The sequence below is a fragment of the Eucalyptus grandis genome, chromosome 3 (genome assembly GCF_016545825.1).
Source record: "Eucalyptus grandis isolate ANBG69807.140 chromosome 3, ASM1654582v1, whole genome shotgun sequence".
Lineage (NCBI taxonomy): Eukaryota > Viridiplantae > Streptophyta > Magnoliopsida > Myrtales > Myrtaceae > Eucalyptus > Eucalyptus grandis.
This window is the reverse complement of record NC_052614.1, coordinates 29,725,291-29,751,697: the sequence shown is the minus strand read 5'-3', so window position 1 is coordinate 29,751,697 and position 26,407 is coordinate 29,725,291. Positions and strand designations below refer to the sequence as shown.

At 38.0% G+C, this 26,407-nt stretch overlaps 3 protein-coding genes across 3 annotated transcripts; all 3 read right to left on the bottom strand.

Moving 5' to 3' along the window:
- Window positions 1-355: 355 nt before the first annotated feature.
- On the bottom strand, window positions 356-3,026 carry LOC108958520 (disease resistance protein RPV1). The gene is made up of 3 exons (XM_039308721.1): window positions 2,871-3,026; window positions 1,656-2,751; window positions 356-1,429 (listed from the first exon to the last, which is right to left on the bottom strand). Exons 2-3 carry the CDS (start codon window positions 2,322-2,324, stop codon window positions 458-460), a joined length of 1,641 nt encoding a protein of 546 aa, XP_039164655.1. The 5' UTR covers window positions 2,325-2,751; window positions 2,871-3,026; the 3' UTR covers window positions 356-457.
- A 1,304-nt stretch (window positions 3,027-4,330) lies between these two features.
- LOC104439444 (formin-like protein 18) lies at window positions 4,331-19,497 on the bottom strand. Its single transcript, XM_039309533.1, has 4 exons — window positions 19,257-19,497; window positions 5,260-5,936; window positions 4,455-4,676; window positions 4,331-4,366 (listed from the first exon to the last, which is right to left on the bottom strand). The coding sequence occupies exons 1-4, from the start codon at window positions 19,495-19,497 to the stop codon at window positions 4,331-4,333; spliced, it is 1,176 nt and encodes a 391-aa protein (XP_039165467.1).
- Window positions 19,498-20,289: 792 nt separating this feature from the next.
- On the bottom strand, window positions 20,290-24,303 carry LOC108958164 (disease resistance protein RUN1-like). The gene is made up of 4 exons (XM_039309532.1): window positions 24,027-24,303; window positions 22,983-23,426; window positions 21,576-22,383; window positions 20,290-21,479 (listed from the first exon to the last, which is right to left on the bottom strand). The coding sequence occupies exons 1-4, from the start codon at window positions 24,301-24,303 to the stop codon at window positions 20,444-20,446; spliced, it is 2,565 nt and encodes an 854-aa protein (XP_039165466.1). The 3' UTR covers window positions 20,290-20,443.
- Between the last annotated feature and the right edge of the window lie 2,104 nt (window positions 24,304-26,407).

Sequence of the window (26,407 nt, the reverse complement as noted above, 5' to 3'; positions counted from 1 at the left end):
GGACTATTGATGTTGTCCCCATCCATAATATAGCAAAAACGCAACCAGAGAGAATACCTATAATACGAGCCATGTCGTAAGTTCAAGAAGATCAGTGAGTCTTCCACATGGAGACATCAAAATGGTCAATCTACTCGCCAAGCACTGAGAAAACCATTGGCTCGACCTCTCAGGATGTTGTTCAGTTTTATCAAGTGTAATAGCTTTTCAGAAGATACAATATCGAGTATGCACAATGAGTATAGACATGTTGACGACCTTGATGTTGGTCTATTGCGCTCAGTAAAACTCCAATTAATTCATGACGAGAGGAAGAGCCCATCATCTCTTGTTTTGTTCAAAATTAATAGTTGTATTTGTAGATAATCTAATTCCACTGAGATTGTAATGACAAGAGGATGACATGATCAACTCTTGTTTTGATACAATGTGTACATTGTATATCTGTTTATCCTCACTATGGAAGGGATGGCAAAAAGAACTGTCTACCTAGCATACAAACGCAAATGCCTATGTTACTCAGTCGCCAACATGTCGAATTTATATGTACTCTATCGGATATTTTGAATTTTGGGACCCATATCCTGTCAAGATGTAACTTTTTGCAATCATGTATTCGCAAAGATCTCAGTTTCTTGAAACTCGAAGTTGGATCAAGCACCTCGTCTAAAGATCTGCATCCTTGTATACACAAGTCTTCCAATGACTCCAATGTTCCTTGAATCTTCACAAGATTATGACATCGTCGTAGGTAAAGTTGTGTAAGCTTCTTCAACTTTGATAAGTTGGGCAATCTCTCAAGTAGAGGAAGTTCATCCATCATTAATATCATCAAATTCTCCAAACCCTCAAAGCTTTTGATTTCAATCAGACCATGACAGTAACGCAAGTGAAGTTCTGTAAGCTTCTTCAAATATGAAAGATCAGGTAATCTCTTCAGTAGCGGAATTTCTGTTAGCTTTAAAGTTTTGAGGTTACCCAAGCCTTCAATGCTTTGCACATCGATTAGATTATGGCAGCGCCCCAGTTGCAGTTTACTGAGCTTCTTCAAGTTTGATAGATCAGGTAATCTCTCCAGTGGCAGAATCTCTATGAGCTTCAAAATTCTGAGACTCACCAAGCCTTCAATGCTTTGAAGATCAGTTAGATTAGGGCAGTGCCCCAAATGCAGAATGACTATGTTCATCATGGAAAAATTGGTGATCTTAACTTCTATGGGAAAATGATGCCACGAAAGGCATCTCAACTTGGAAAGCATACACGTGTTGTTTTGTAGATTGGCTTGGAAATCATTTGAAGGACAGTTATCCCGGAAAACCCTCACTTCAGGGTATCTTAGATCAGGCAACCTCTCAGCTTCTTCGTTTGCAATATAGTATAGCAACTGAGGGTCAAACTTTTGGCAAAGGGCTTCGATTTTTTTGGTTCCCTGCGACAGTAAAACAGAAGGGCAAGTATATTATATTGAACAAGTATAATCGTCATTCCAAACGTGAAAAGTAAATCTAAGCATTACTATAACCGAAAACAAGTTTTTACAGTAATCATGAGATGAGAAATACCTTCCCTTAAATATTATTGAGCAAACAATAACAGTGAAAATGCATAAACTTTGTCAGCTCGATGGGGATAAAGTAATTGAAATGCGACTTTACCTCCATTTCCATTGCCACCTCCAAACCTTCCTCATGGTTCCAAAAACGAGTATGCTTTTCTTGTTCCTCATTGCATTCTTGACGAACAATGTCTCTACCGAGGCCTCTTAGCTGATCATGCATCCAAATCTTATTGTCTTCTGTGATTTTTATCAAAGACATTTTCTGAAGGACCTCCAGACCTTCCTCTGGAAAGAGATTGGAATCTTTCCATAAGTGGAGCACCATCCTTCGATCAAATCCAGTGAAAAGACAAGCTATATCAAGAAAGATACGCTTTTGCCAATCATCCAAGGCATCATAACTTGTTTTCAACTTTCTTTTTACTTCATTGAGAGGAACTTGTTTCAACTTCTTCAATATCACATCCCAAACATCTTTGCTTCTGTGCGGAAGTAGTTTACTTATAGCCTCAAGAGCAAGAGGAAGTCCTCCGGTACTTTTGACCACTTCTGTGGAGAAAGCAACATGGTCGTCTGAAGGGTAATCTCTTCCAAAAGCATATTGGCAAAAAAGTTGAAGAGATAGATTGAAGTTCATGCTCATAAGCTCATATGGATAACAAACCTTAGAAACATCAACAATATCCCTATTTCTACTAGTTATGATAATCCTACTTCCTAGACCAAACCATGCAGGTTTCCCTATCAATGCGTCCCAATGAGTCATTTGATCCACATCATCAAGTAGCACCAGAACCTTTTTATCGCATAACCTTTTTTATATCATCTTAATTCCTTCCTCAACATTGCTAATGTTTGACTCCTTTATTTTTAGGACGTCAGAGATTAGTTGATTCTGCAAACACTCAATGCCCTTTAGCTGTGAAGTTTCTCTGACATTAGAAAGAAAGCACCTGCCCTCAAAACAATGTGATAGCTGGTTGTATATGATTTTGGCGAGAGTAGTCTTTCCAACACCCCCCATACCATGGATTCCAACAATTTGAATGTCCTTCGAGTCGTCACATACCATTCTATTGATTTCCTTCACATGATGTTCAATGCCAACCAAGTAGTTAGTCACCGGCAGATAAGAACTTTTCAACTCAGCTAGGACCTTCTGGACAATAAGTTTTACAAGCTCTCCTTCACGTCTTATATTGTGGAAAAAAGAAAGAAAGAAAAGGAATTATAAGTACGAAGAAATAGGTACGTTAAGCATTATATAGAAGCTGTGATGAATCTGAAATGTAGAAACCACAAAACCAAGTACCTAGTGGGCATTGAATTAATGTCCCATCCTTTTAGATCGCCAACCTCCTTCAGAACAGCCTTCCACTTGCTGATAACCTTATCGTCAAATCGCTTTTCGTGCGAAACAAAAGCATCTCCATAAGACCCAGTTTGATGACGAAGCTCAGAGGATGTAATATCGTAAAAAATGGGCATGATCTTTTGTCTTCTTGATTTCCTACACTTTACCATTTGTACCAATTCATTAAGACACCATTTACTTAAAGCGTAGCCCTTGGAAAATATGGGAATTGAAATTTTTGAATGGTTGATTGCTTTGAGTAACTCAGGAACAATCTCTTCTCCAATTCTCAGCTCGTCATCATCTCTATATGTGTGGATTCCAGCAGCTAATAAGCTTGTATAGAGGAAATCTGTAATGCCTGAGCGAGTATCAGGTCCTCTAAAACTCAAGAAAACATCATAATCAAATCCAGATGACGAGGAGGTTGATGATGTGATGCCATTGAGCTGGCAAGATTTTTCTTCTTGCGGCATTGTTATTTCAGGGATTTGTGCTGAATTATGGACAAGTTCCTCAGGGGCTTCTGCACTGTCACTGCTAACAGCTGACGAGGATGCACATTCCCTACCAGAAGTTACCTCAAAGTTAGTTGCTGTTACAGCTGCTATTACTTCTTTCCAACTGTGAAATTTAATAATCTTAGCTGTTTTTTCATGGAACATCATGCCAGAAAGGCCATAAAAGAATTGTGGTCATAGTTGGAAAATAGGCAATATGATACATACCTACAGCCAATTGTTACAGAAATTGGATTACAGATAGCATTAACAGGACTTCATTGTTCAGCAAGAGAATGTTATCAAATCCTATTGCAGAGTTGCACTAGGTATAAAAAATGTTTCCCAAGTTTGTTGACTTTACTTGACAATAATTAGTAAGAACTTTTGAAAAAATTTTGTGAACTGATGCCATGAAATATGCTCCAATAATATAGTCAAGAAGCTCTGCAGGCATAGGCCATGGCCCATAGTTGCTCAATTCATTTGCTAATTCCCAAATGAGTTTGCAACCAAAATTTAAAAATGCACACTATAGATTGGCAGATAAGCTAAACTCAAAGTTTGTTTTACCGGAGGGAACATCTTGAGATTTCCACAGAAGAGACCAGCTGCTGTTTGGGGACTGCAGGGGTTCAATATTCTTTTCAGTAAGCATTGCACTGAAGCTTACAGGAGATCCATCTGGAGATAGTGAAGAGGAGGCAAGGTCTGAACTTGAAAGAGATCCATCAAGAGCTGAATACACTGGCGCTTCTAACTGGGAAGGAAGCGTTGGCCATTCTCGAACTTCATTATCTTCGTGAATTATCTTAGCATCTTGAGAAAGAAGCACACCATAAACTGCTTTGTCTTCAACCTGCAGTTCTTGGGCTTCAATCTCTCTTTGCTCCTCATCATAAGATGAATCAACAGAAACTAGGAAGCAGCAGGATTCATTTCCAAGAAAGTAATCTAATCAAACACGGATAAGCAAAGATGAATTATTTTAAAGCAAAATAAAGTCAAACTAAAGATGCTTAGTATAACAATAAAGGAATACCTCTGCACTAAATGCCCTGGAATACTGATTCTGGCGATCCCATGTGACATCCATTTGATCAAGCCCTAGCATCAGATTATTTTCTAATAGGTATGCTGTATTAAACATGACACGGAACAACGTTTCTCCATGTTCAAGACCAGCCCTTACTCTCATACACTCGAGCACAACATCGCCTTGAACGGGGCAATGGATGTCCACTTTAACCAGTTTGTGGTCTGCCTGCAATGACATATATGAACAGCATGATTACGGGCATGAGAGTAGCATTAAATCTTTACGTGTGTGGGTGCATCAGTGAACCCCCACATGCAAATGAATTGATGGATGAGGCAGGTGGAACATAACCCGATCAGAGTGAATCTTATACTTCCAAGGTTTCATGCAACGGGATTGGGAGAAAAAGAAAAATACAAATTGACAACGTGTCCTTCTGACAAGACCACAAACACCACAAAAGCACATATGCAGGTTTATGGAGTAGCATCTTATCTCTCTGATACTCATGATGATCCAAGAAAACTTACCCAATCGACTCTGTACCTGGGTTAGACGCATAGAATCATTTTTCCAACGTTAAATTATCAACAATTCACATAGGTAGTCGTCAGTTCCACCATTTTCTGTTTAGAAAATATCACAGTAACAAAACTAGCATAGTTTGACAAACTCCTGAGATGAAAACTTATTCTGTAAGGATCCACCAAACAATTGAGAGAAAGCAGAGTCTTCTCTGACAAACATATGAAATGATGCAAATTTAGGGAGAAGAAGCTTTTTGGAACCAGAAATAAATTAAATCCACCTGCTTGTACTGCTTGATATCTTTGCCCCTTTCGGGCGCTGAGAACAGGACTGTGGGAGTTTTATCTGTAAGGTTATGGGGGTCCCGACCAGATATGTTAAACATAAGATGGCATCCCACTTCAGCATCCAGACAAGGAATGAACCTCAGTATCACACTATCTAAAGTAAGAGACTTATATCGTAGGCACCCCTCTGAGTGCACGTTTGATGTGGCTATATAGTGGAGGTATCTCAGCTGTGAGGGCAATGGATTCAAAGGAGAAATTAGACGCAAGAGATCGGAAGGAGCTTTGTTGTAAATCAAGTGGAGTGTTTCCTCTTCACCATTGGACTCCTTCCTATATAACAGAAGAGCAGCCAACATGAACGCCAGAACTGGCCATCCACCTCTTTCACAATGCACCAACAGCATGTTTTTATGCTCATCAAGTGATAACCAGCCATCAGCAGCTCTGAGGAAGTGATGGATAATCTCCATGGCAAGAATGGGGCAATCACCATGATGAATCGGGTAGTTCATGACAGGCATATCAGACAACAGTTCAGGTATTTGGCTTTGGCTCTCTTGATCACCAAAATTGAACACCATGAAAGAAGCATCGGGAAAATGTTGTTGCACCTCACCCACCACACCTCCAATCAAATTTCGATGATCCTCGTCCTTCAACCCATCCACTGTGAGACAGCAATCAAATACCGCATCCACATACAGCAGATCATTGAATGTGTAACAATTGTGTATATAGATAGATTATCTTATAGGAGAAATCTGTCAACAGGAGAATTTTTTTATTTTCCAGAGAAGAACTTGACCGTTGACCCGTTGACCCGTTGACCGACGACCGTTGACCATTGACCGTTGACCCGGAAAAAAGAAGAAGGATTTATTTCTTTTTCAAAAATGTCTGTGTGGGTTAGAGGTAATCCATTTTTAATTCCGCATTTGTTGCATGAATCATGGAAAATTATGTATTTTCCATTTTGTTTATTATGGATTATAAGTGATCCATTTTAGTTCTGCATTTGCTGCGTGAACTATGATGCGTTACGCACGGATACCGCAATCCCGAGAATGGACGAAGGAAGAGCTAGACTGAAAAGGCTGATGAAAGAGTTAGCCGATTATCGGTGGCATGACGGTGATTTAGTATCACACGTGGTCAGGTTAATCGATGATACAGAAATCATCCGGAATGGTTATCTTATGCTGGATTTTGAGAATGTGCCGGCTTTGATTAACACTCTTCCACCTAAATGGAAAGCAATGTTGGATCGTCTATGGGAGGTCAACGTGGTCCCGGATTATAGGAGGCTAGTGGAAGCTTTTGTAAGAGAGTACTATAGATTGAGTTGGCCAAAACTTCAACCCTAGATTGAGCGCCACATGGCGTAGAGTAAATGCGCCTTGGTGGCGACATGAAAGCTCTCCAAAATTTTTTTTCATGGTTGGCAAATGTGCCTTCAAATTTCTCAGATATTTTGGTGATAGATTAGAATGAACTTTCCCTATTTATTTCTTAGATTAGTTTGAGATGTTTTTGAGTGTTGAATATCTCTTTCTATATTGATATTTCTTTTGGATATATTACTTAGTGTAATGGATTGTTGTATTAGTTGAAAGCATTATTATTTTATTGGATGTCAATTATCTGTTGCTTTCTGTTATTGCTGATTGCTATGAGTAGTTAGCTGTGGGTAGTTCATAGAAGTTTTTGTAACTTCATAGAATTTATTTTGCATAAGACAATTATATTAATAATAGTTTTAAGTTAGGATTTTGGAGGATGATTGGAAACGTAGTGATCTTTTGATTCTGAAACCTTACTTGAAATTATTCATTGATATGATGGGTCTGTGCAAAGTGGATGAATAAATGATAGGCATTAATTATTCGTGCATACATGTCTGATGTGTTCAGATTGATGGATTCAGCAACTAAGAACGTAATTGCTGATGTGAACGGCAACAATTGTGAAATATTGAATATGAAGATTCAATATGTGCTGGAAAAGCAAAAAGCACTAGAAGCTCTTGACAATGTTATGGAAGATCTTGAGGATGTTGTACACCACCTTGAGCTGGTAGAGGACCGATTGACGGCATGTGAACCGAAAATAGATATTTGCAATGCTGGTCCTAGCTCAGAAAGGGCTTTGAGCTCTAAGCGCAAGCGTATTGATTCGTTCAATATGTGGGAATGCAAATGATCAAGCCTTTATTGCAAGAGATCAAGAGTTAACCAACACAAAAGAGGAAAACGTCATCAAGTGAAGAAAATGTCAAGGGTGAGGTGTTACAATTGTGACAATAGAGGTCACTATGCTCGTGACTGTCGTGAGCCAAAGAAGGTATACACCTCTTGTACATTTGAGAACTTTGCTTTTGTGTCAAGTTCTGCATTATTAGCTGAATCCAATCCTTTGTGGACTGTAGATTCATGAGCAACGGACGATATAGCGAATGATAGAGGATCATTCGTGGAATTCCGACGAGTACCAACTGGAACTAAGTGGATCTATGTAGAAAATAACTCCAGAGATGAAGTTAAAGGGATTGGCACTTGCCAATTGAACATGCGTAGTGGACGCACCTTGTTCCTATATGATGTTCTATATGCTCTAGAGATTCGTCGAAATTTAAGTGTCTATTTTGATGTTGGTTAAGCTTGATTTTAATATGAACTTCTATAATAGAAGTGTAGATTTGTATTTGGATACAAACTACTATGGTTGTGGTCACATTCTGGATGGTTTTATTGTACTAAATGTTGACTGTGGTGATGTCAATGTTTGTTATTCCCTTATTTCACGTCTTCTACTTCATATGATAATGATGTGAATATGTGGCATGCTAGACTTGGTCATATTGGCCAACAACATATGAATAGACTAGCCAAAGAGGGCTTATTGGGCAATATTGAAAAAATCGATTTGTCTATATGTAAGCATTGCCTAGAAGTGAAAACGACAAGGAAACCATTTGGAAAAGGTAAAAGAGCTGACGTTCCTCTGCATTTAATTCATTATGACGTTTGTGATTCAATGAAAGTGAAAGGAAGGCACAGGGCTATTTATTTCATCACTTTTATAGATGATTCTACTCGATTCGGATATGTTTATTTGATTTCTCATAAATCTGAAGCAATAAGTTGTTTCAAAAGGTTTATGAACCTGGTAGAAAATCAATTAGACAAGAAAATAAAAGCATTGAGATCCGATCAAGGTCGAGAATATTTATCTGATGAGTTTAGAAAATTATGTGATGAAAAGGAATAGAAATATAGTTGTCTATTCCATATACTCCTCAACAAAATGGTGTTGCAGAGAGAAGAAACAGAACCCTACTGGAAATGGTTAGGTCCATGATGGCGTATGCTAACTTACATATCACTTTTTGGAGTGATGCGTTGTTAACTGCTGCTTATATACTTAACCGGGTGCTTTCCAAATCAATTAGTTTCACTCCATATGAGTTATAGACAGATAGAAAACCGGACTTAAGTTTTCCTAAGCCATGGGGTTATGCTGCCTATACTCATAAGTCTTCTCACAAGTTTGGGAAATTGAGTCCTAAAGGAAAGTAGAGTATTTTAATGAGATACTCCGAACACTCAAAATGGTATGTGTTCATAGGTGAGCAGGAAAGTGGGAGTATAACTGAATTTTAATCACAGAATGCCATATTCTTAGAGAATGAATTTCCTAAGAAGGGCAAATAGGGGAAGATTACTCCCTATTTGAAATCTTGGATCAAGATAATGATATTAGTGGAGTTCGTCCAAGTGGGAGTAATATGAAAAGTGATGAATTGAATTCAACTCATTCTCAATTACAACCACATGATGAGATGATATCGTCATTATCTAATCCGAGTGGGAGCATAATGGGGAATGATGTGCTAAGTGTACAATCTCCCACATAGCGAACAAGTCGCCAAAGTATTCCCCGTCGACGTTTTGACATTGAAGGGGAAACTTTTAAGATTGCTCCGCAAGATAAGGATGAGCCAAGAAATATTAATGAGGCTCTAAATTGCCCTAGTAAAGAAAAATGGATTTATGCAATGAAAGAGGAGATGGAGTCAATGAAGTCAAACCAAATCGGGAACCGGTTGATCTTCCAAAAGGACATAGAGCTATTGGGAACAAGTGGGTTCTCAAAATAAAGCGAAAGGCTGATGGCTCGATAGAAAGGCATAAGGCTCGCCTTGTGGCGAAGGGGTAAAATTAATAGGAAGGAATTGATTATGAAGATACATTTTCTTCCGTAGTGAGATTTACCTCAATTTGTATAATTCTAGCAATAGTGGCTAGTATGGATCTTGAGTTACATCAAATGGATGTAAAAACTGATTTCCTCAATAGAGAATTAGAGGAATAAATATATATGGAATAACATGCTGGTTTCATAGTGAAAGGCCAAGAAGAAAAGGTATTCGACTTTTGAGGTCAATATATGGCCTTAAACAGTCGTCAAGATAATGGTATATACGATTTCATAATGCCATAGTGGCATATGATTTTAAAATGATAGATGAGGATCATTATGTATATATCAAAAGATCCAAGGATCTATTTGTGATCATATCATTATATGTTGATGATATACTAATTACCGAAAGCAATATGGAGCTTGTCAATACTGTCAAAAGTTGGTTGTCTTCCAATTTTGAATTGAAGGATATGGGATTTTAAACCCATAGACACTCCTATTGCAAAAGGTGAAGGATTGAGCCATAGACTGTGTCCAAGGACTCCACAAGAGAAGGAACAAACGGAATATGTTCCTTATGCTAGTGCTGTTGGGAGCTTGATGTACGCTATGATGTGTACAAGACCGACATATGTTATGCAGTTGGAATGGTGAGTAGATACCAATCCAATCCAGGTCAAGCACATTGGAAGGCCGTTAAATGAATACTAAGGTATCTAAAGGGGACTGCTGATTATACGTTGAGTTATTATGGAAATGATCTGCAACTCAAAGGCTATTCTGATGCTGATTGGAGAGGAGATTTAGATGAAAGAAAATCTACCTCTGGGTTTGTTTTCTTACCGAATAATGGCAACATATGTTGGAGCAGTAAGAAACAAAAGTGTATAGCCTTGTCCACGATGGAATTTGAGTTCGTGGCATTATCAGCAGCAATATAAAAAGATGTTTGGCTTAAGAGATTTTTTGGATCATTTAGGTGTTATTAGAAGTGTTGCAGATTCATTGTTAGTTAACTGTGATAGCCAAGCAGCAAAAGCGTACACCAAAGATCCAAAGTATCATGGCAAGACTAAACATATAGATACCAAGTATACTTTTGTCAAGGATATGATTGCACAAAAAGATGTGAACTTAGAGTACATACTACGCATAGAATGGTAGCAGATCCTATGAAAAAGCCAATACCTAGAGATGTGTTTTGTGGCCATATAAAATCTCTAGGATTGCGTAGAGGATGATGTACTGGATTATAATTTCCCTGAAGTGTTCACATTTGATGAATTTGTGTTTTTCATCATTAATGCCTATGTATCTTTGTTTGATCTTTATGCATCTTAATGCTTAGTGTATTATTTTAAGTTGAGAAAGTATGTCGGACAGATATAAGATTAGCTCACTCACACGGGTAATTGCCTCTATTTACTATGTGATAAATAGACATGAGACTGTTTTTAAGCTTATTATCTAGGTGATAATCGAGAGCTCAAACTTAAAATACGTATGTCGCCTTAACCGGGTGTTAAAATGATGACATAATACTTACTATATCCGAAAGTAAAAATACCAACATGTTTTACTTTATCTGTCTAGATACGTGAACTCAAGTTAGACATTGGGTATGTCTGAACTATCATCTGTACGGTATTGAAGGTGTAGACATACGCTCTATGGAAAATGAGTTAATACCGTAATACGTATTTCATACTACGTATGCATGAAATGACCAATAAGAGTGGCAAAAGTTTGATCTCAATTTTTATGTCGTGTGAGACTCTTGAGAAAAATAGTTCCTCAATTTTTTAGTCCCCTCATGACTCTTACTTATTCTCAAGATTTCTATTTAGTATTTGCTATCTTAGGATGTTGCCAATGGTCATGAGTTGATTCGATCTAATGGGGCATTTCTAGAAAAGCAAGCTGAACTGAAATTGAGAGTTTGAAGGGAAGAGGAAGATCGAATTTGGAGAATCACATTGTAGTTTTGTATTCACCGGTTAACCAATTATGACTGTCTTTGTAATAATCATAATTGTGAATACAATATATATATATATATATATATATATATATATATTCATTGTTTGAAAGAAATCAAGAGAGATATAAATGTGATTGATCAATCTAAGGTACTGCATACTAAATCTACTCAGGATGTGATGCCCATTATGAGCTGCTATATATTCCTAACGGATGTATGGCAATGAGCTCTTAAAGTATGCTGGTCGCACAGATTATTCACCGGTATGAATGTTGAAGAGAGGTTAAAGAGAATTCTGTTCAGCCCACCATGTGCGAGTGGGAGATGATGGTTTTTATATGATGGGCTTAAGGCCCGTCCGCCCATGTTGGGCCCAAAAAGCTCGACCCATAGGAATAGGGCCCGTGAATGGAGGGACGTATAAAAGGGATGAGAAAGAGGGAGAATACACCGCTTGGAAATAACGTACGTACGTCTTCTCCCGCGCGCTCTCTCTCTCTCCAAAAAGAAAAGAAAAACAGTAAGCGTTTTTCTTCCCTTCAAGGCGTCATCGGATCGAACAGGGCCGGACTCTCTTCCTCTTATCGGTGTCGGTGTCTAATCTGTGGCTAATAAGGTATGCTCGAATCCGTGGTGTGCTTTACGATCGGTGATACGTGTTTTTCCCTGGGGTTCGTCTTCCGCATTGCTTTAGGGGTTCGATTTAGTGTCGAATCCGGTTTTCGGGGATTCGTTATTCCCAACACACAGAGAGGAAAAAACGAAGAAAGCAGTTCATTTGGCCAATTTGCCGTGCAGAATCAGGAGGAAGAGAAACGGTAATGGTGGACTTTGGGAGTTTCTTTTGGAGGTCTCCTACGCGGTCTCTTTTCTACGTTCCTACTTTACTTCCCATTGAACTCGTTTGGTTTTTCCTATTACTGAACGTATGCCACAGATTGTTAAGAGTTCCCGACGTTATGCCGTGCTATGGCAGCATGAGATGGCTTCTTTCTCTTCCTCAGTCTCGTTACCTTTAGGTCTTCTTCTTGCTCTTTCCCTCCTGGTCAACGATATCACTGCTAGGAAGTGTCTTGGATGCGGACAGCGCATTTCAGGAGCCCGCCACACGGCTTCTTTTTTACTTTCCCACTCTACGTTCCCATCGATTTCACATGGCTTTTCCCGCAACTATTTCGAAAGTTATGGGAAAAGCCATGATTTTGTCGCGACGTATCCATAATATTTTTTTTTCCAAGGGGAACCTTCCGTGAAAATAAAGGTTACCATTCTATAAAGGTGGACCGCACTATAAAAGAAAGATGAGGCCAATTATTTGGCGTATTTGCTGTACGGAATTAGAAGGAAGAGAAGCAGCAATGGTGGATTGGAAGTGCATTACAAAGTTACGAAAGTTGCGAACTGCATGGGAAAGTCACGTGGAACTTTAGGAATGAGTTGACCTTAGAATTTACGAGTAAGTTAGGAAAGTTAGTAGCAATGTTCTGGTGGTTTACTTTGAATAGGCGAAACGAAACTTACCAACTGCATAGGAAAGTTATGTGAAATGTTACGAATGATATGGCCCCAAAAACTTATGAAAAAATGAGAGAAATTGATACCGTTGTCGAGGAAAATTCTAAACAACAAAAGACTGTTGGCAATCATTAGTGTTATCAAATTATTAGTTATTCATGCCAAGTTGAAAAAAAAAATATGAAAATCATCATATGTCATGTAAATATATAAAAAATTATTTAACCAACTAAAACAGTTAAGTTAATAATTAGGGTAGGAATAATGTCCTCTTTGATTACTCTATTCTATAAAATCAAATCTACAACCTGATTAAGTAATGCAGTTGTGCTAATTACCATGTTTTGATTACATTAAATATTCGAAATTATTCATCAACAAGATATTAGAATTTATATAACGTGTTTGATTAACAAGTCGGTTATGGTCATCGTGGACAATAAAAGTGCTCATAATTTACATAGTAATACAATTATTTTAATTCTATTATTGCATTTTACGAGATATTGTAATGTAAAGTGCGATAATGGTATTAGACTTATTTAATGTTAATATTTAAGTAATTTTAATTAATATCTACAGTAATAAAAATCCTACAGTGCGAGGGAGAAAGAACTAGGTTTAACGTTAAGAGGCAAATTTTCCCTACGAAAAATGCCTTGCGGGGAATTTGGCTGCAAGCGGAGCGAGCAAGGACTGATATTAGCCCCACCTCGCTTGAATAATTGACAAAAATATTTAATAATGATTCATGCATCTTATAAGTTAAAACTTATTGAGTGATCTTGAGTCTTTCGGGCTTCTTTTTTTTTCATACTTATAACCTGACTATCAACCTAATCTTAACAATCTCTCCGTCATATATCAGGTCTAGATCAGAGTTGCAACAATCCGTAACTCTTCTGTATAACTATTGGGTTCAGACTTATTAGCTATCCGGACGCTGATTGTAAGTGATAACGTAACTTTATAATGTTGAAAATACAAAATATAGGATATTCAATCTTCATATTTTTCACGTTGAGAAAGATGAAGACATACATTTATCCATAGTAATATCCTTGAAAATGATTGTTGCAAAAAAATCGAAAGAGATGAAAAAATCCAATTTCTCTTCCTTAACCCAATTTTTTCTTAATATATACAACGTTCTTTTCATGTTTTATGTCATGGGTAGAGAGATGACTAGATTCTATTTATGTAGGCTGTCAATAAGTGCCTTTCATCAAAGTATGTTATACCTTCATGCATTTTAACAAGAACCATAACTTCCTCATAAAGATTGCACCTTTTCATTTTATGAGAATTACAATTTCTCATAACCAATACGTTTCAGCTCTTAAATATTCGTTAAATCATAATTAATAAAATCATGTGGGCCACAATAATGGTCTTAAAATCACGTGATATAAACATTATTTATTAATGAACAATATCAGTAAGTGAAGTGTTATTAGCCAAATTAATCTTAATACCTTTTTGTATTAATTTTTACTAAGCATATTGTAGCGGAGGAATTGGACGGAACATTTATACTAATATCAATATTATGGTATATGAGGAAAATAGTAGGGAACATTCATTTCGCTAATATCGTTTGGCATTCCTCTAATGACCTGATTAAATATAGGAAACAGATGAGAACTTAATCCGGCTGGATGTCACAATAGCTCTGTAATGTTATTTTCATATTTGTGGCTGCATGTCATGATACTCCTATTGGTACTTGAACGCACAAGTGTAGCTTAGACTTGAAGAAACTGATTCTCTCTCTTCCTTGGCTTCATGGTGAAGAGATGCTCTGTTGCCGTTTCTCTGGTCGGATTTGCTAGTGATGAGCATTCCATTTCACGGTGAGTGGATGGGAGAGTAAACAGCGACGGAGCAACTACACGAGACGAAAAATTTCTCGCATTTCCCCCCTCTCTTTCTCTCCCCTCCCGGAAAATGAGGGCGATTATGTCGTGCTATGGCAGCACACGACAGCTTCTTTCTCTTTTAAAGTCTCATTACCTTCAAATCTTCTTCTTGCTATTCCCACCTTGGTCAATCATATCACTAGTTGGAAGTGTCTTGGACATTGACAATAGACTTTAGGAAAGCTTTTGGTAACTATTTTATTCTCGAGAATAATTTCTGCTCATAAATAATTTTTGTAATTATGTTTCTGAACTAATTTCTGAGCATTTAAATGCATTTTGTAATCATCTAAAATTTCTATTCTTGGAATACAAATGCGTTTATTACGTCCCTCAAAATTTTTAAAATTTTCAATAATTTTATTACATTTTTCTTTTTTTCTCTTTTACTTTTTCATTCTCTTCTTCTTCCTCTAGTTGGTGGCTAGCCACGCCGAAGGCTTGTGACTGGCCAAATGAGAGTCAGCAGGGTTGACCTTGCCCAACTGCCACGAGGTCGGGTGAGCCAAGGTTAGGTTGAGCCTCGCTGGGCTAGGGTGAGGAGACTAGCGGCGGCTGGGGGAGGAGCCTTGGTGAGGGCCAACAACCGGCTAGAGGAAAAAAGAAGAAGAGAAAAAGAAAAAGAAAAAAAATGAAAAGAAGAAAAGAAAAGATGAAAAAAAGAAGATTTGGGCTCGATACATTATAACGGAGGTCTACATCGTAATAACTTATCTTCAGTGAACATACATACTCTTGGGCGGATAAGTTTAAATTTTTGTGTTTTCTATTTTGAAAAGGCAAAATACATGATTCAAAATATCCAATGGAATGTATGCATGTTTATAAGCTATATAATTTGTTTGGCTTACTCCAAATATTGATGCTCATATAACTCATGAGATTCTTCAATTTTTACTCGAACTTCATTGACAAAATTTCATTAATTAATGATTTATGGTGGCATGCACACATATGAACTCGCTATTTAGTATTTACATTATGGGGTGGTATGAATTGCTAATTGCTTGTCTTATACTTACAAGTTCATTGAAACGCCTAAAGATAATAAAAGACATTATATTGCAATGTTAGATAATATTTGGCAATAAGATAAAGGGGTTCGGAAGTGTGACATTTATTAGATATGCCCGTATCCAAATCGGGTAATTTGATGTGTGTTCCACATGAGGAAGGACAAACTGAAGTCAATAAGACTATATATCTGTACACCCAATTTTTGTTGTAATACTTATTTTTTTCTGGTTTCTATTGCCCATCCATTTGAATATGAAATACGTTATTGTTGACATTTTAAAATGGTCAGGTATTTTTAAGCAACATGACGTCAACTCAAATAGATATAGAGCTCAGTGTTAAGTATGAGTATACTATCAATGAGTTATTGACAGCAGAGACGTTTGTTGATGACTATGATTATCGATGACCATGATATAGTTTTTAGTTAATAAATATAGATAAATGTTCAATATAAAAACTAACGACTAAATGATATATCGACTAATAGTTAAGTCCAATGGCAATTGAAGAGTTGTAACCACTTGTGGATAAGATCGATGTGCAATCATGAAGCCTAAACTTGTGGACATGCGGTTATAACCATTTATTTGAATGTTAACCTCATATAGGCGGTTAAGCTTTGTAGTAGGTTATACAAAACTTCTTGACGTGTTAGAAACATATTCATATTAATATATAATAACAGAATTCAGCAGAGTTATCTATAGCAATGATAAGTAGGAGCCTCTGACCCAAAAAAAAAAGAAAAAGAGTAGGAGCCAAACAAGCAAGAAATCCACACTGTTATTGGGGGTTCGACGAGTTGGCAATTGTCCCATGATTTTAGTGATGCGCCTATCTTTTTAATGGAAGAATTATGAAGTTTTACCATGTTTTATACCATTTCACCATACTTTTAATTGTTTCCATCCTGAAAATTTCCTGATAGAATCCATCATTCAATTCCGATTGAATTGTGCATTGCAAAAATCATATCCACAACAAAACTTATTTCAGAAGTAATTTACATAGTTTTGAAATGAGGGGGCTTAGAGGCGATTGCATTAGGAAGCATAACCGTACATGAACAAGGCATCAAGGTTTGCCAATCATATCTCCTGTCAAAGAACTTGATGAACCACCTCGAGAAAGCAAAATGCCAATGCAATTAACAAAGCCTCCAAAGTGCTTTCCCTCCTCCATGCATCAGTAATCGTTATTGGAAAGATTGAATGGATACTCGCATGTGCTTATATATACATGTGTGTATGAAGGACTTAGCATGTAACATTAGGATTGAGGTGAGAAATGAGTAAATTATATCTGCCCAATGTGCCAACATACAATTAGTATGGATTTAATTTCACTCAAATCAAACCAATATGTTTTGTGCATCCATTATTGAGTTAATATTTTTATTTTTGCTATTATCATTTAATAATGTTTGTTGATACCAGAATTTTAGTCGATAATTAAAACATTTAAAAAAATAACATAAAAAAAGAAGGAGAAAATTTGATATTAAATACAAAACAGGGAGACCAATTCAGATTGCTTTACATCAGCACGAAACCAAGGATAACGGATTGAGACGAGCGAAGCGAAAGAGCTCGACCAAAGCTCCCACGACGCTAAGCTGGACGTGAATAGCAGAGTCAGTTCGTTACACACTTTCTTCCCCGTGGGCGGACGTCCGTAGCTTGTGACCGATTCTCCACTACCAGGTCCGATCTCCACCGACCACACTTCCGGAAGTCGTTGGCTGCTCGTCTCCGAGCGTTGACCGAGAATCGCCATGACAGAACGTAATTTTCGAATCGTGGAAAGTTCCTAGACAGTATCCTGACTGATTTCTCTCTTTTGCAGAACATCTTCGTCGATTCAGGCTATTAATTATGGTCGTGGCCACCGTCAAGCGATGCTGTCAGCCACTTCCGAGCCTCGCTGACTACGCCTCTGTTCTCCCCTGTTTCCTGATCAAAGTGCCCAAAATGCCTGGCGCTCGCCCGATTCTCTTTCGCTGGCCTCGATCTTTGTTCTCGACGTTTCCAGAGCGTTCATTTTCAAGGTCCGCAATCCTTCTTAGACAACGACCTTATCTTCAAGCTGCAATCACTCACTGGGTAAAAGAGGGCGACAGTGGCCCGGAAGTGGTGGATGGTGACTTTCTATCGGTTAGGATGGTGGCTGACCATCACGACTGTGGCGGTGGCTAGGTGGTTGGGTAGAGAGGATGATCTCAAGCGATCCTCGTTCTAGTTGAAGGCTAGCTTTCTCAGTTGAATAACTGTTGAGAAGTGATCCATTTGCTAGAGAAATCTAGGGTAATTATGTTAACAATCTAAACGTAGATTAAGAAGAAGAGGAGAAAAACACAAGAACTAAGGCTGCGTTTGGCAGTCAGGATAAAATTCATGATAGGATATAATTTATCATATCCTACGTTTGGTGCTCACTCGGGATAGGATAAAATCGGATATAAGGGGGATATAGATAGGATAAAATTATCCCATGGGGGAGGTGGGATAAAGGTGGATAGGATTTCTAATGTCCATAATAGGAAAGTTATTTTTCTTGAATAACAAACTTATTAAATTAACAAAATTGAAATTATATTTCAATATAAATAATATTTGAATTCTAATTTAATAAAATAAAATTATAAAATATAAATTTATTTTTAATTAATCTTATTTTAATTTCTATATTCAATTTTAATTCTATTTTATAATAAACAATCAATCTATAAATTAAATATTTATATTTATTATATATTTTAGGTATTTTTGTATTTTAAATATGTTAGTACAGTTTACTATTTGATAATTTTTTATTAAAGAATGATGAAAGGGAAAAAAAGAAATAATAATGAAAATAATATAAAAAGAGGAAAAATAAAATAAATAATAAATAAATTAAAGAATAGTGTCACGAGATATTTTCACCGTCTTCATTTATGAAGATTTAGGTTCATTTATAATGATATTTCATTTATATAAAAAAAATGTACATGATGTGAACATATCCGACTTTAATACTGCGATTCACCAAACACTGGACGGGATATAAAAAAATCCAAGGATTTCATATCCTATCCTATCCAATCCTATCCCGATTATAAATCCGGACGACCAAACGTAGCCTAACAAGTTTGGCAATGTGCCTACATCCTCGGGTAAGCCTCCCTGACCCTCTTTTTAATTTTCTTTTTTCTCCTTAATCATCAAGTATATACAGACTTATATATACACAATCAGACGGATTTCTTCTACAAATCAAGTCTCTATAGATTAGGAAAATAGAATCCTCTACAAATTAGAAGGAAAATAAAATCCCCTACAAATTAGGGGATTCGAACTCGTGCCAATACTTCCCTTAAGTGGCGCGTAGATATCTTGCATGCTCAACTTGTCTAGTGTGCTGTAAGCCTTGATCAATATATCTACTAGTTGGTCTTCGGATTTCATGAATGGAAACTGAATCACCCTGGAATCCAAGTTCTGCTTAATAAAGTGACAATCCACCTCAATATGTTTGATGTGATCGTGTGAGTGACTGAGTTCTGTCATCAGTTTCTGAAGCCATAGGAGTGCGCACAGTCCCTTTGCCATTCCTCTAAACTGTGTCTTTGCACTTGAGAGAGCTATTATTTTTTGCTTTTTGATCCTCCAAGTCCATAATTTTTCAAGAAACTAAAATGGAACATCAGTCACTCACACCTACGATCTTACATATCATCCTTTCAGCATGTCCAGGACCTCCGTTTTACTCTGGCATACGACTCTTAAACAAGATTTGGTACTTATGCTGTCCAACAATTTCCTTGTCGTTGCCCACCACCTGACAGTGTCTGCAGTACTTGTAGTTGTACCCTGTCTCTGCTTAACAAGAGAATAGGAGGACAAGGTTCCAATATGAGAGAGAGCTTCCACTCGCAATATCCTCAGCAGTGTCAAATAAATGTTCTTCCTCAACTGAAACATCCACTAGTAGCATCTCTTCCAATCGCCAATGGATTCTCTGGAGGATCATTGTCAAATACAAGTGTTATGCAACCAACAGCTAAATGATGCATTTGGGCAATTTTATTCAAGGGTGGCCAATACATTTATTTTCTCGCATTAAAGAATGTTCATTTCCTTCAAATGCTTCGTTGTTGATACATCTGGTAACTTCTCCAAGGATTTGCAGGCAAAGATGCACAGTTGTTCCAGGGATTCCAATCTGCCCTGCAGTTAGACTAGTTTGGTGCGGTTCCTCTGATCAAGCTTTCGTAGCTTCTTCAGGTGACTCGGGTCAGGTAACTTCTCAAGCAATTCAACTTCTTTCACTTTTAGACTCCTCAAGTTCTTTAAACCTTCATGGCCTTTAATCTCTGTTTTGGCAGAAGAGTCAGCCTGAAGTTCTGTCAAGTTTGAAACATCTGAAGATGTTTGACATGTAACCATGACAAACTCAAGGAAGACTAGGCGGACGCTGGGGTTTAAAGCAAAAGAGGTCCGTTCTTTCTCATCACAATGTCGGAAGCTTCCTCATGACTCCTTTAACCGGTCTATCCTATAATTCCTTGTTATGTTTTTGGCAAACAATATCTCTACCGAGGTCTCTTAGCTGAGGATGCATCCATAGCTTATTGTCTTCTCCAATTTTTATCAAAGACCTCTGCTGAAGTACTTGAAGAGCTTCACCTGGGAAGAGATCAGAAGTCCACTTTTGAAGCACAGTCCCTTTATCACATCCAATATAGGAACAGGCTATATCAAGAAAAATCTTCTTTTGCCGATAATCCAAAGCATCGTAACTTACTTTCAACTTGCTCTGAACTTCCCTATGAGGAACCTTTTCCAATTTCTGTAATGTAACATCCCAAAAATCTGTGCTTTTACCAAATAGTTGTAAACCTATAACCTCAAGAGCAAGAGGAAGACCTCCTGTCATTTTTACCACTTCATTGGAGAGAGTAGCATATCCTTCCAAAGGATGATCTCTTCTAAAAGCATGTTTGCAAAAAAGTTGAAGAGATTGACTAAAGTCCATTCCAGTAAGCTCATATGTACAACAAACCTCAGGGACATTGAATACTTCCATGTTTCTACTGGTGATAATTAATATACTTCCTTTTCCGAACCACACTGGCCTTCCCATAAGTGCATTCAGATGAATCCTTTCATCAACATCATCAAGTAGAACCAAAACCTTTTTGCCACGCAACGTGTCATTTATTGTCTTGATTCCATATTCAACATTACTAATGTTCGGCCAGTCTCTTTTCAGGATATCAGAGAGTAGCTGATTCTGCAAACACTCGACGCCTTTTAGCTGGGAAGTTTCTTTGACACCAGAAAGAAAGCAACAAGCTTCAAAATGATTTGACAACCGGCTGTAGATGATTTTGGCAAGAGTAGTCTTCCCTACACCTCCCATACCATAGATTCCGAGAATTTTTAAATCCTCTGAATCACCACACAGCATTCTATCAATTTTGTTCACATGATGTTCAACTCCGACCAAGCAGTCTGCCCCCAATAGATTAGGCGTTTTCAACTCCTCTATAATCTCCTGGACAATCTTGTCTACCAGTTCTCCTTCACCTCTAATATTATGGAAAGAAAAGGAAAAACATAATTAGAAGAACAAGGTAATAATATGGAAACACCATGCCCAAATGATAACCTAGAAAATGACATACCTATCGTTCTTCAAATTGTCCCATCCTTTTAGATGCGCAACATGGTTGAGAGCAGCTTTCCACTCACTGATTATTACACCGAAGTTCTTCTCATGCAAAAGAAAGGCTTCTTCATAAGATCCAATTTGATGACGAACCTCTGCTGGAGTAACATCATAAAAAATGGGCATAATCTTCTGTCTGCTTTTTTTACTACACTGTACCATTTGGACCAACTCATTTAGACACCATTTACTAGAGGCGTAGCCCTTGGAAAAGATGGGAATTGCAATTTTTGATTGCCTGATAGCTTCGAGCAACTCGGGACCAAACTCCTCTCCAACTCGGAGCTCTTCAGCATCCTTAAATGTGTGAATTTTAGCACCTAACAACGTGGTATAGAGGAAATTTGTAATGCCTGAGCGAGTATCAGGTCCTCTAAAACTCAGGAAGACATCATAGTCATATCCAGATGACATGGAGGTTGATGATGTTACGCCATCGAAATGCAGCATCGTCATTTCAGGGATTTGTGTTGATTTATGGACAGGTTCCTTTGTGGCTTCTATACTGCCACTACTAACAGCGGATAAGGATACACAGTCCCCACCATAAGTTATTTCCAAGTTGGTTGCTGTACCATTTCCCTCCAAACTGCTGCGATCAAAACTCAAAGATCCCACATCAGGTTTTATATCCCAAGCAGAAGTGCTGCACAAGTTGGCTGTTGCTTTTTCTGAGAGATTCTCAGATATTTTGGAAATCCCTCTAATCCTTTTGTGATCAGACTCCTCAGATAAGCAATCAGATGCCTGGACTTTACGTTTTGCTGCATGTTGAGGAAAGAGAGATTTTAACTTGACGAATAACATTTCTTTTATCTCTAAACATAGTCAACTTACCCTGCTTATAGTTTCCGCATACATCAGAGTTCCAAATTTTCCGACTGCAGCAGAAATGACAAGTACCGAGGTTTTCAGTTCAATCAGGTACTTACTTATGTCCACTAAACCTCTCTAGCCTTCTAAAATCGGCTTCGTTTACCATTTGAAGTGAAATGTCTACTCTTCTCTCGTTCTCCACCTTTTAACAATCAAATCAACCACGGGAAGCTCTCTGTCCGACCGTAAGCAAAAAATTCTTATGAAATGATGAGCGAGCATGGACAAAGACGTTATTTTGAAACCGAGACACGATACCGTAGTTTGTTAAGGCAGAATTGATAATCCCCAAATTAAGAATCATTATACTGCGGAACAACATCAAAGTTCCAACCAAACACATCTAACGCAATGCCTCAACTCTTTAGCAAATCGCGAACCATCCATCTCCATATTGCCGTCTACAGTATTCCCATTAACCAAACAAGACTCAAGTTGACTCGGCAAGCACAAAGCAAAATGCAAAAAAGAAAGAAAGGAACTTCACACTGAAGAATAGCTCCGCAACCACCACACTGGTAAATAGGGAAGTCAGCAGACTCCGGCAACAGAGTCTTGCACCTGGGACGACTAACCAGCCTAACTTTCGCCGTGATCGTCATTTCAAGGATTTCTGTTGGTTTATGGACAGGTTCCTTTGTGGCTTCTATACTGCCACTGCTAACAGCGGATAAGGATACACAGTCCCCAACAGAAAGTATTTCCAAGTAGGTTGCTGTACCATTTCCCTCCAAACCCCTGCGATCAAAACTCAAAGATCCCACATCAGGTTTTATATCCCAAGCAGAAGTGCTGCACAAGTTGGCTGTTGCTTTTTCTGAGAGATTCTCAGATATTTTGGAAATCCTTCTAATCCTTTTGTGATCAGACTCCTCAGATGAGTGATAAGACTCCTCAGATGAACAATCAGATGCCTGGACTTTACGTTTTGCTGCATGTCGAGGAAAGAAAGATTTTAGCTTGACGAATAACATTTCTTTTATCTTTAAACATAGTCAACTTACCGTGCTTATAGTTTCCACATATATCAGAGTTCCCAATTTTCCAACTGCAGCAGAAATGACAAGTACCAAGGTTTTCAGTTCAATCAGGTACTTACTTATGTCCACTAAACCTCTCTAGCCTTCTACAAATCGGCTTCATTTACCATTTGAAGTGAAATGTCTATTCTTCTCTCGTTCTCCACCTTTTAACAATCAAATCAACCACGGGAAGCTCTCTGTCCGACCGTAAGCAAAAAATCCTTATGATATGATGAGTGAGTATGGACAAAGACGTTATTTTGAAACCGAGACACAATACTGTAGTTTGTTAAGACAGAATTGATAATCCCCAAATTAAGAATCATTATACTGCGGAACAACATCAAAGTTCCAACCAAACGCATCTAACGCAATGCCTCGACTCTTTAGCAAATTGCGAACCATCCATCTCCATATTGCCGTCCACAGTATTCCCATTAACCAAACAAGACTCAAGTTGACTCGGTGAGCGCAAAGCAAAATGCAAAAAAGAAAGAAAGGAACTTTACCCTGAAGAATAGCTCCGCAACCACCACACTGGTAAACAGGGAAGTCAGTGGACTCCGGCAACACCTGCCTGCACCCGGGACACCTAACCAGCCGAACTTTCGCCGTGATCATCATTTCAAGGATTTCTGTTGGTTTATGGACAGGTTCCTTTGTGGCTTCTATACTGCCACTGCTAACAGCGGATAAGGATACACAGTCCCCACCAGAAGTTATTTCCAAGTTGGTTGCTGTACCATTTCCCTCCAAACCCCAGTGATCAAAACTCAAAGATCCCATATCAGGTTTTATATCCCAAGCAGAAGTGCTGCACAAGTTGGCTGTTGCTTTTTCTGAGAGATTCTCAGATATTTCGGAAATCCTTCTAATCCTTTTGTGATCAGACTCCTCAGATGAGTGATAATACTCCTCAGATGAGCAATCAGATGCCTGGACTTTACGTTTTGCTGCATGTCAAGGAAAGAAAGATTTTAGCTTGACGAATAACATTTCTTTTATCTCTAAACATAGTCAACTTACCTTGCTTATAGTTTCCACATACATCAGAGTTCCAAATTTTCCGGATGCAGCAGAAATGACAAAGACCGAGGTTTTGAGTTCAATCAGGTACCTACTTATGTCCACTAAACCTCTCTAGCCTTCTACAAATTGGCTTTATTTACTTCTTGAAGTGAAATGTCTATTCTCTCTCGTTCCCTACCTTTTAACAATCAAATCAATCACGAGAAGCCCTTTGTCCGACCGTAAGCAAAAAATCCTCATGACATGATGAGCGAGCATGGACAAAGACGTTATTTTGAAACCATGACACGATACCATAGTTTGTAAAGACAGAATTCATAATCCCCAAATTAAGAATCATTATACTGCGGAACAACGTCAAACTTCCGACCAAACACATCTAATGCGATGCCTCGACTTTTTAGCAAATCGCGAACCATCCATCTCCATATTGCCGTCCACAGTATTCCCATTAACCAAACAAGACTCAAATTGACTAGGCGAGCGCAAAGCAAACTGCTAAAAAGAAAGAAAGGAACTTCACCCTGAAGAATAGCTCCGCAACCACCACACCGGTAAACAGGGCAATCGGCGGACTCCGGCAACAGCTGCCCGCACCTGGGACACCTAACCAGACAAACTTTCGGTGCGTTCGCCATTCACAGAGAAACCTCAGAGAACCGGGAGGGAGAGAAGGCCATGGAGCTGCATTTATTGAGGCCTCTGAGTGGTGTCCCGTATGTGAATCGAAAGGGACATGGCAGGTCCACGAAGAGTTAAGTTACACAAGTCTTCGATGTTGCAAGTGGCGGAGCTTTTTTCCATCCGAATCCGCCAGCCATGTGAAGGAGGAGCGGGAAGGTTATGGGACAGCTCAAAACTTATTTTCCTGTTTTTGGTTTAATTTTTCCTTTTAAAAAATTGGGTTAATAACTTGAAAACTCCAAATTAATACGCATATGATAAATTTATCTCAAACTAATTTTCATAAACTAATGCATCTATGACAAATTTACTTCCTATTAACTTTCGTCAAATTTTATCATTAAATTTATTGACATGAATTATGATAATGTGACAAATTCACGTCAAAGCTGATTCTTACAAAAAATTTTAAATTTCTCACAAATTTACTGATAAATTTATCATAACAGTATCGTTAAATTTCTTTTTACGTGACATGCGGTGCGTGGAAACTAATAGTAGTATCAAGAGGTCTCCTCCACCGGTTTCGTTCTACGTTCTTACTCTTCTTCCCATGATCTCTCACACGGTTTTTCCACAACTTTTTCGAAAGCCTAAATCAATCGGTTGATTGCATGACTGTGTCCGCGAAATTTCCATCATGTTACTGTTTTAGAGTGATCCTTTCGTTTGGAATAAACCAAGCAGCCAAAGTTTTTTTTTTTTTCGGTAAAATAGCAGCCAAAGTTGACTTTACGCAGAAACGAAAAAACGAAGAAAGCAGTTCATTTGGCCCATTTGCCGTGCAGAATCAAGAGGAAGAGAAACAGTAATGGTGGACTTTATGAGTTTTTTTTTTTTTTTTCCAAGGGGAACCTTCCGCGAAAATAAAGGCTACCATTGTATAAAGGTGGACCGCACTCTAAAAGAAAGATGAGGCCAATTATTTGGCGTATTTGCTGTACGGAATTAGAAGGAAGAGAAGCAGCAATGGTGGATTGGAAGTGCATTGCAAAGTTACGAAAGTTGCGAACTACATGGGAAAGTCATGTGGAACTTTAGGAATGAGTTGACCTTAGAATTTATGAGTATGTTAGGAAAGTTAGTAGCAATGTTCTGGTGGTTTACTTCGAATAGGAGAAACAAAACTTACCAACTGCATAGGAAAGTTATGTGAAATGTTACGAATGATATGACC

Coding starts and splice junctions, on each gene's coding strand:
- LOC108958520 (XM_039308721.1), bottom strand. CDS start 2,324: ATGACTCATTGGGACGCATTGATAGGGAAACCTGCATGGTTTGGTCTA. Junction 1,430..1,655: donor AGGTGGCAATGGAAATGGAG/GTAAAGTCGCAT, acceptor TTACTGTCGCAG/GGAACCAAAAAAATCGAAGC.
- LOC108958164 (XM_039309532.1), bottom strand. CDS start 24,303: ATGGGATCTTTGAGTTTTGATCACTGGGGTTTGGAGGGAAATGGTACA. Junction 22,384..22,982: donor TTGCGGAGCTATTCTTCAGT/GTGAAGTTCCTT, acceptor CTCAACATGCAG/CAAAACGTAAAGTCCAGGCA. Junction 21,480..21,575: donor GACAATTTGAAGAACGATAG/GTATGTCATTTT, acceptor CCATAATATTAG/AGGTGAAGGAGAACTGGTAG.
- LOC104439444 (XM_039309533.1), bottom strand. CDS start 19,497: ATGGCAAAGGGACTGTGCGCACTCCTATGGCTTCAGAAACTGATGACA. Junction 5,937..19,256: donor CTACGCGCCACTTAAGGGAA/GTATTGGCACGA, acceptor GCTGTCTCACAG/TGGATGGGTTGAAGGACGAG. Junction 4,367..4,454: donor CCAGGGCATTTAGTGCAGAG/GTATTCCTTTAT, acceptor GTGTTTGATTAG/ATTACTTTCTTGGAAATGAA.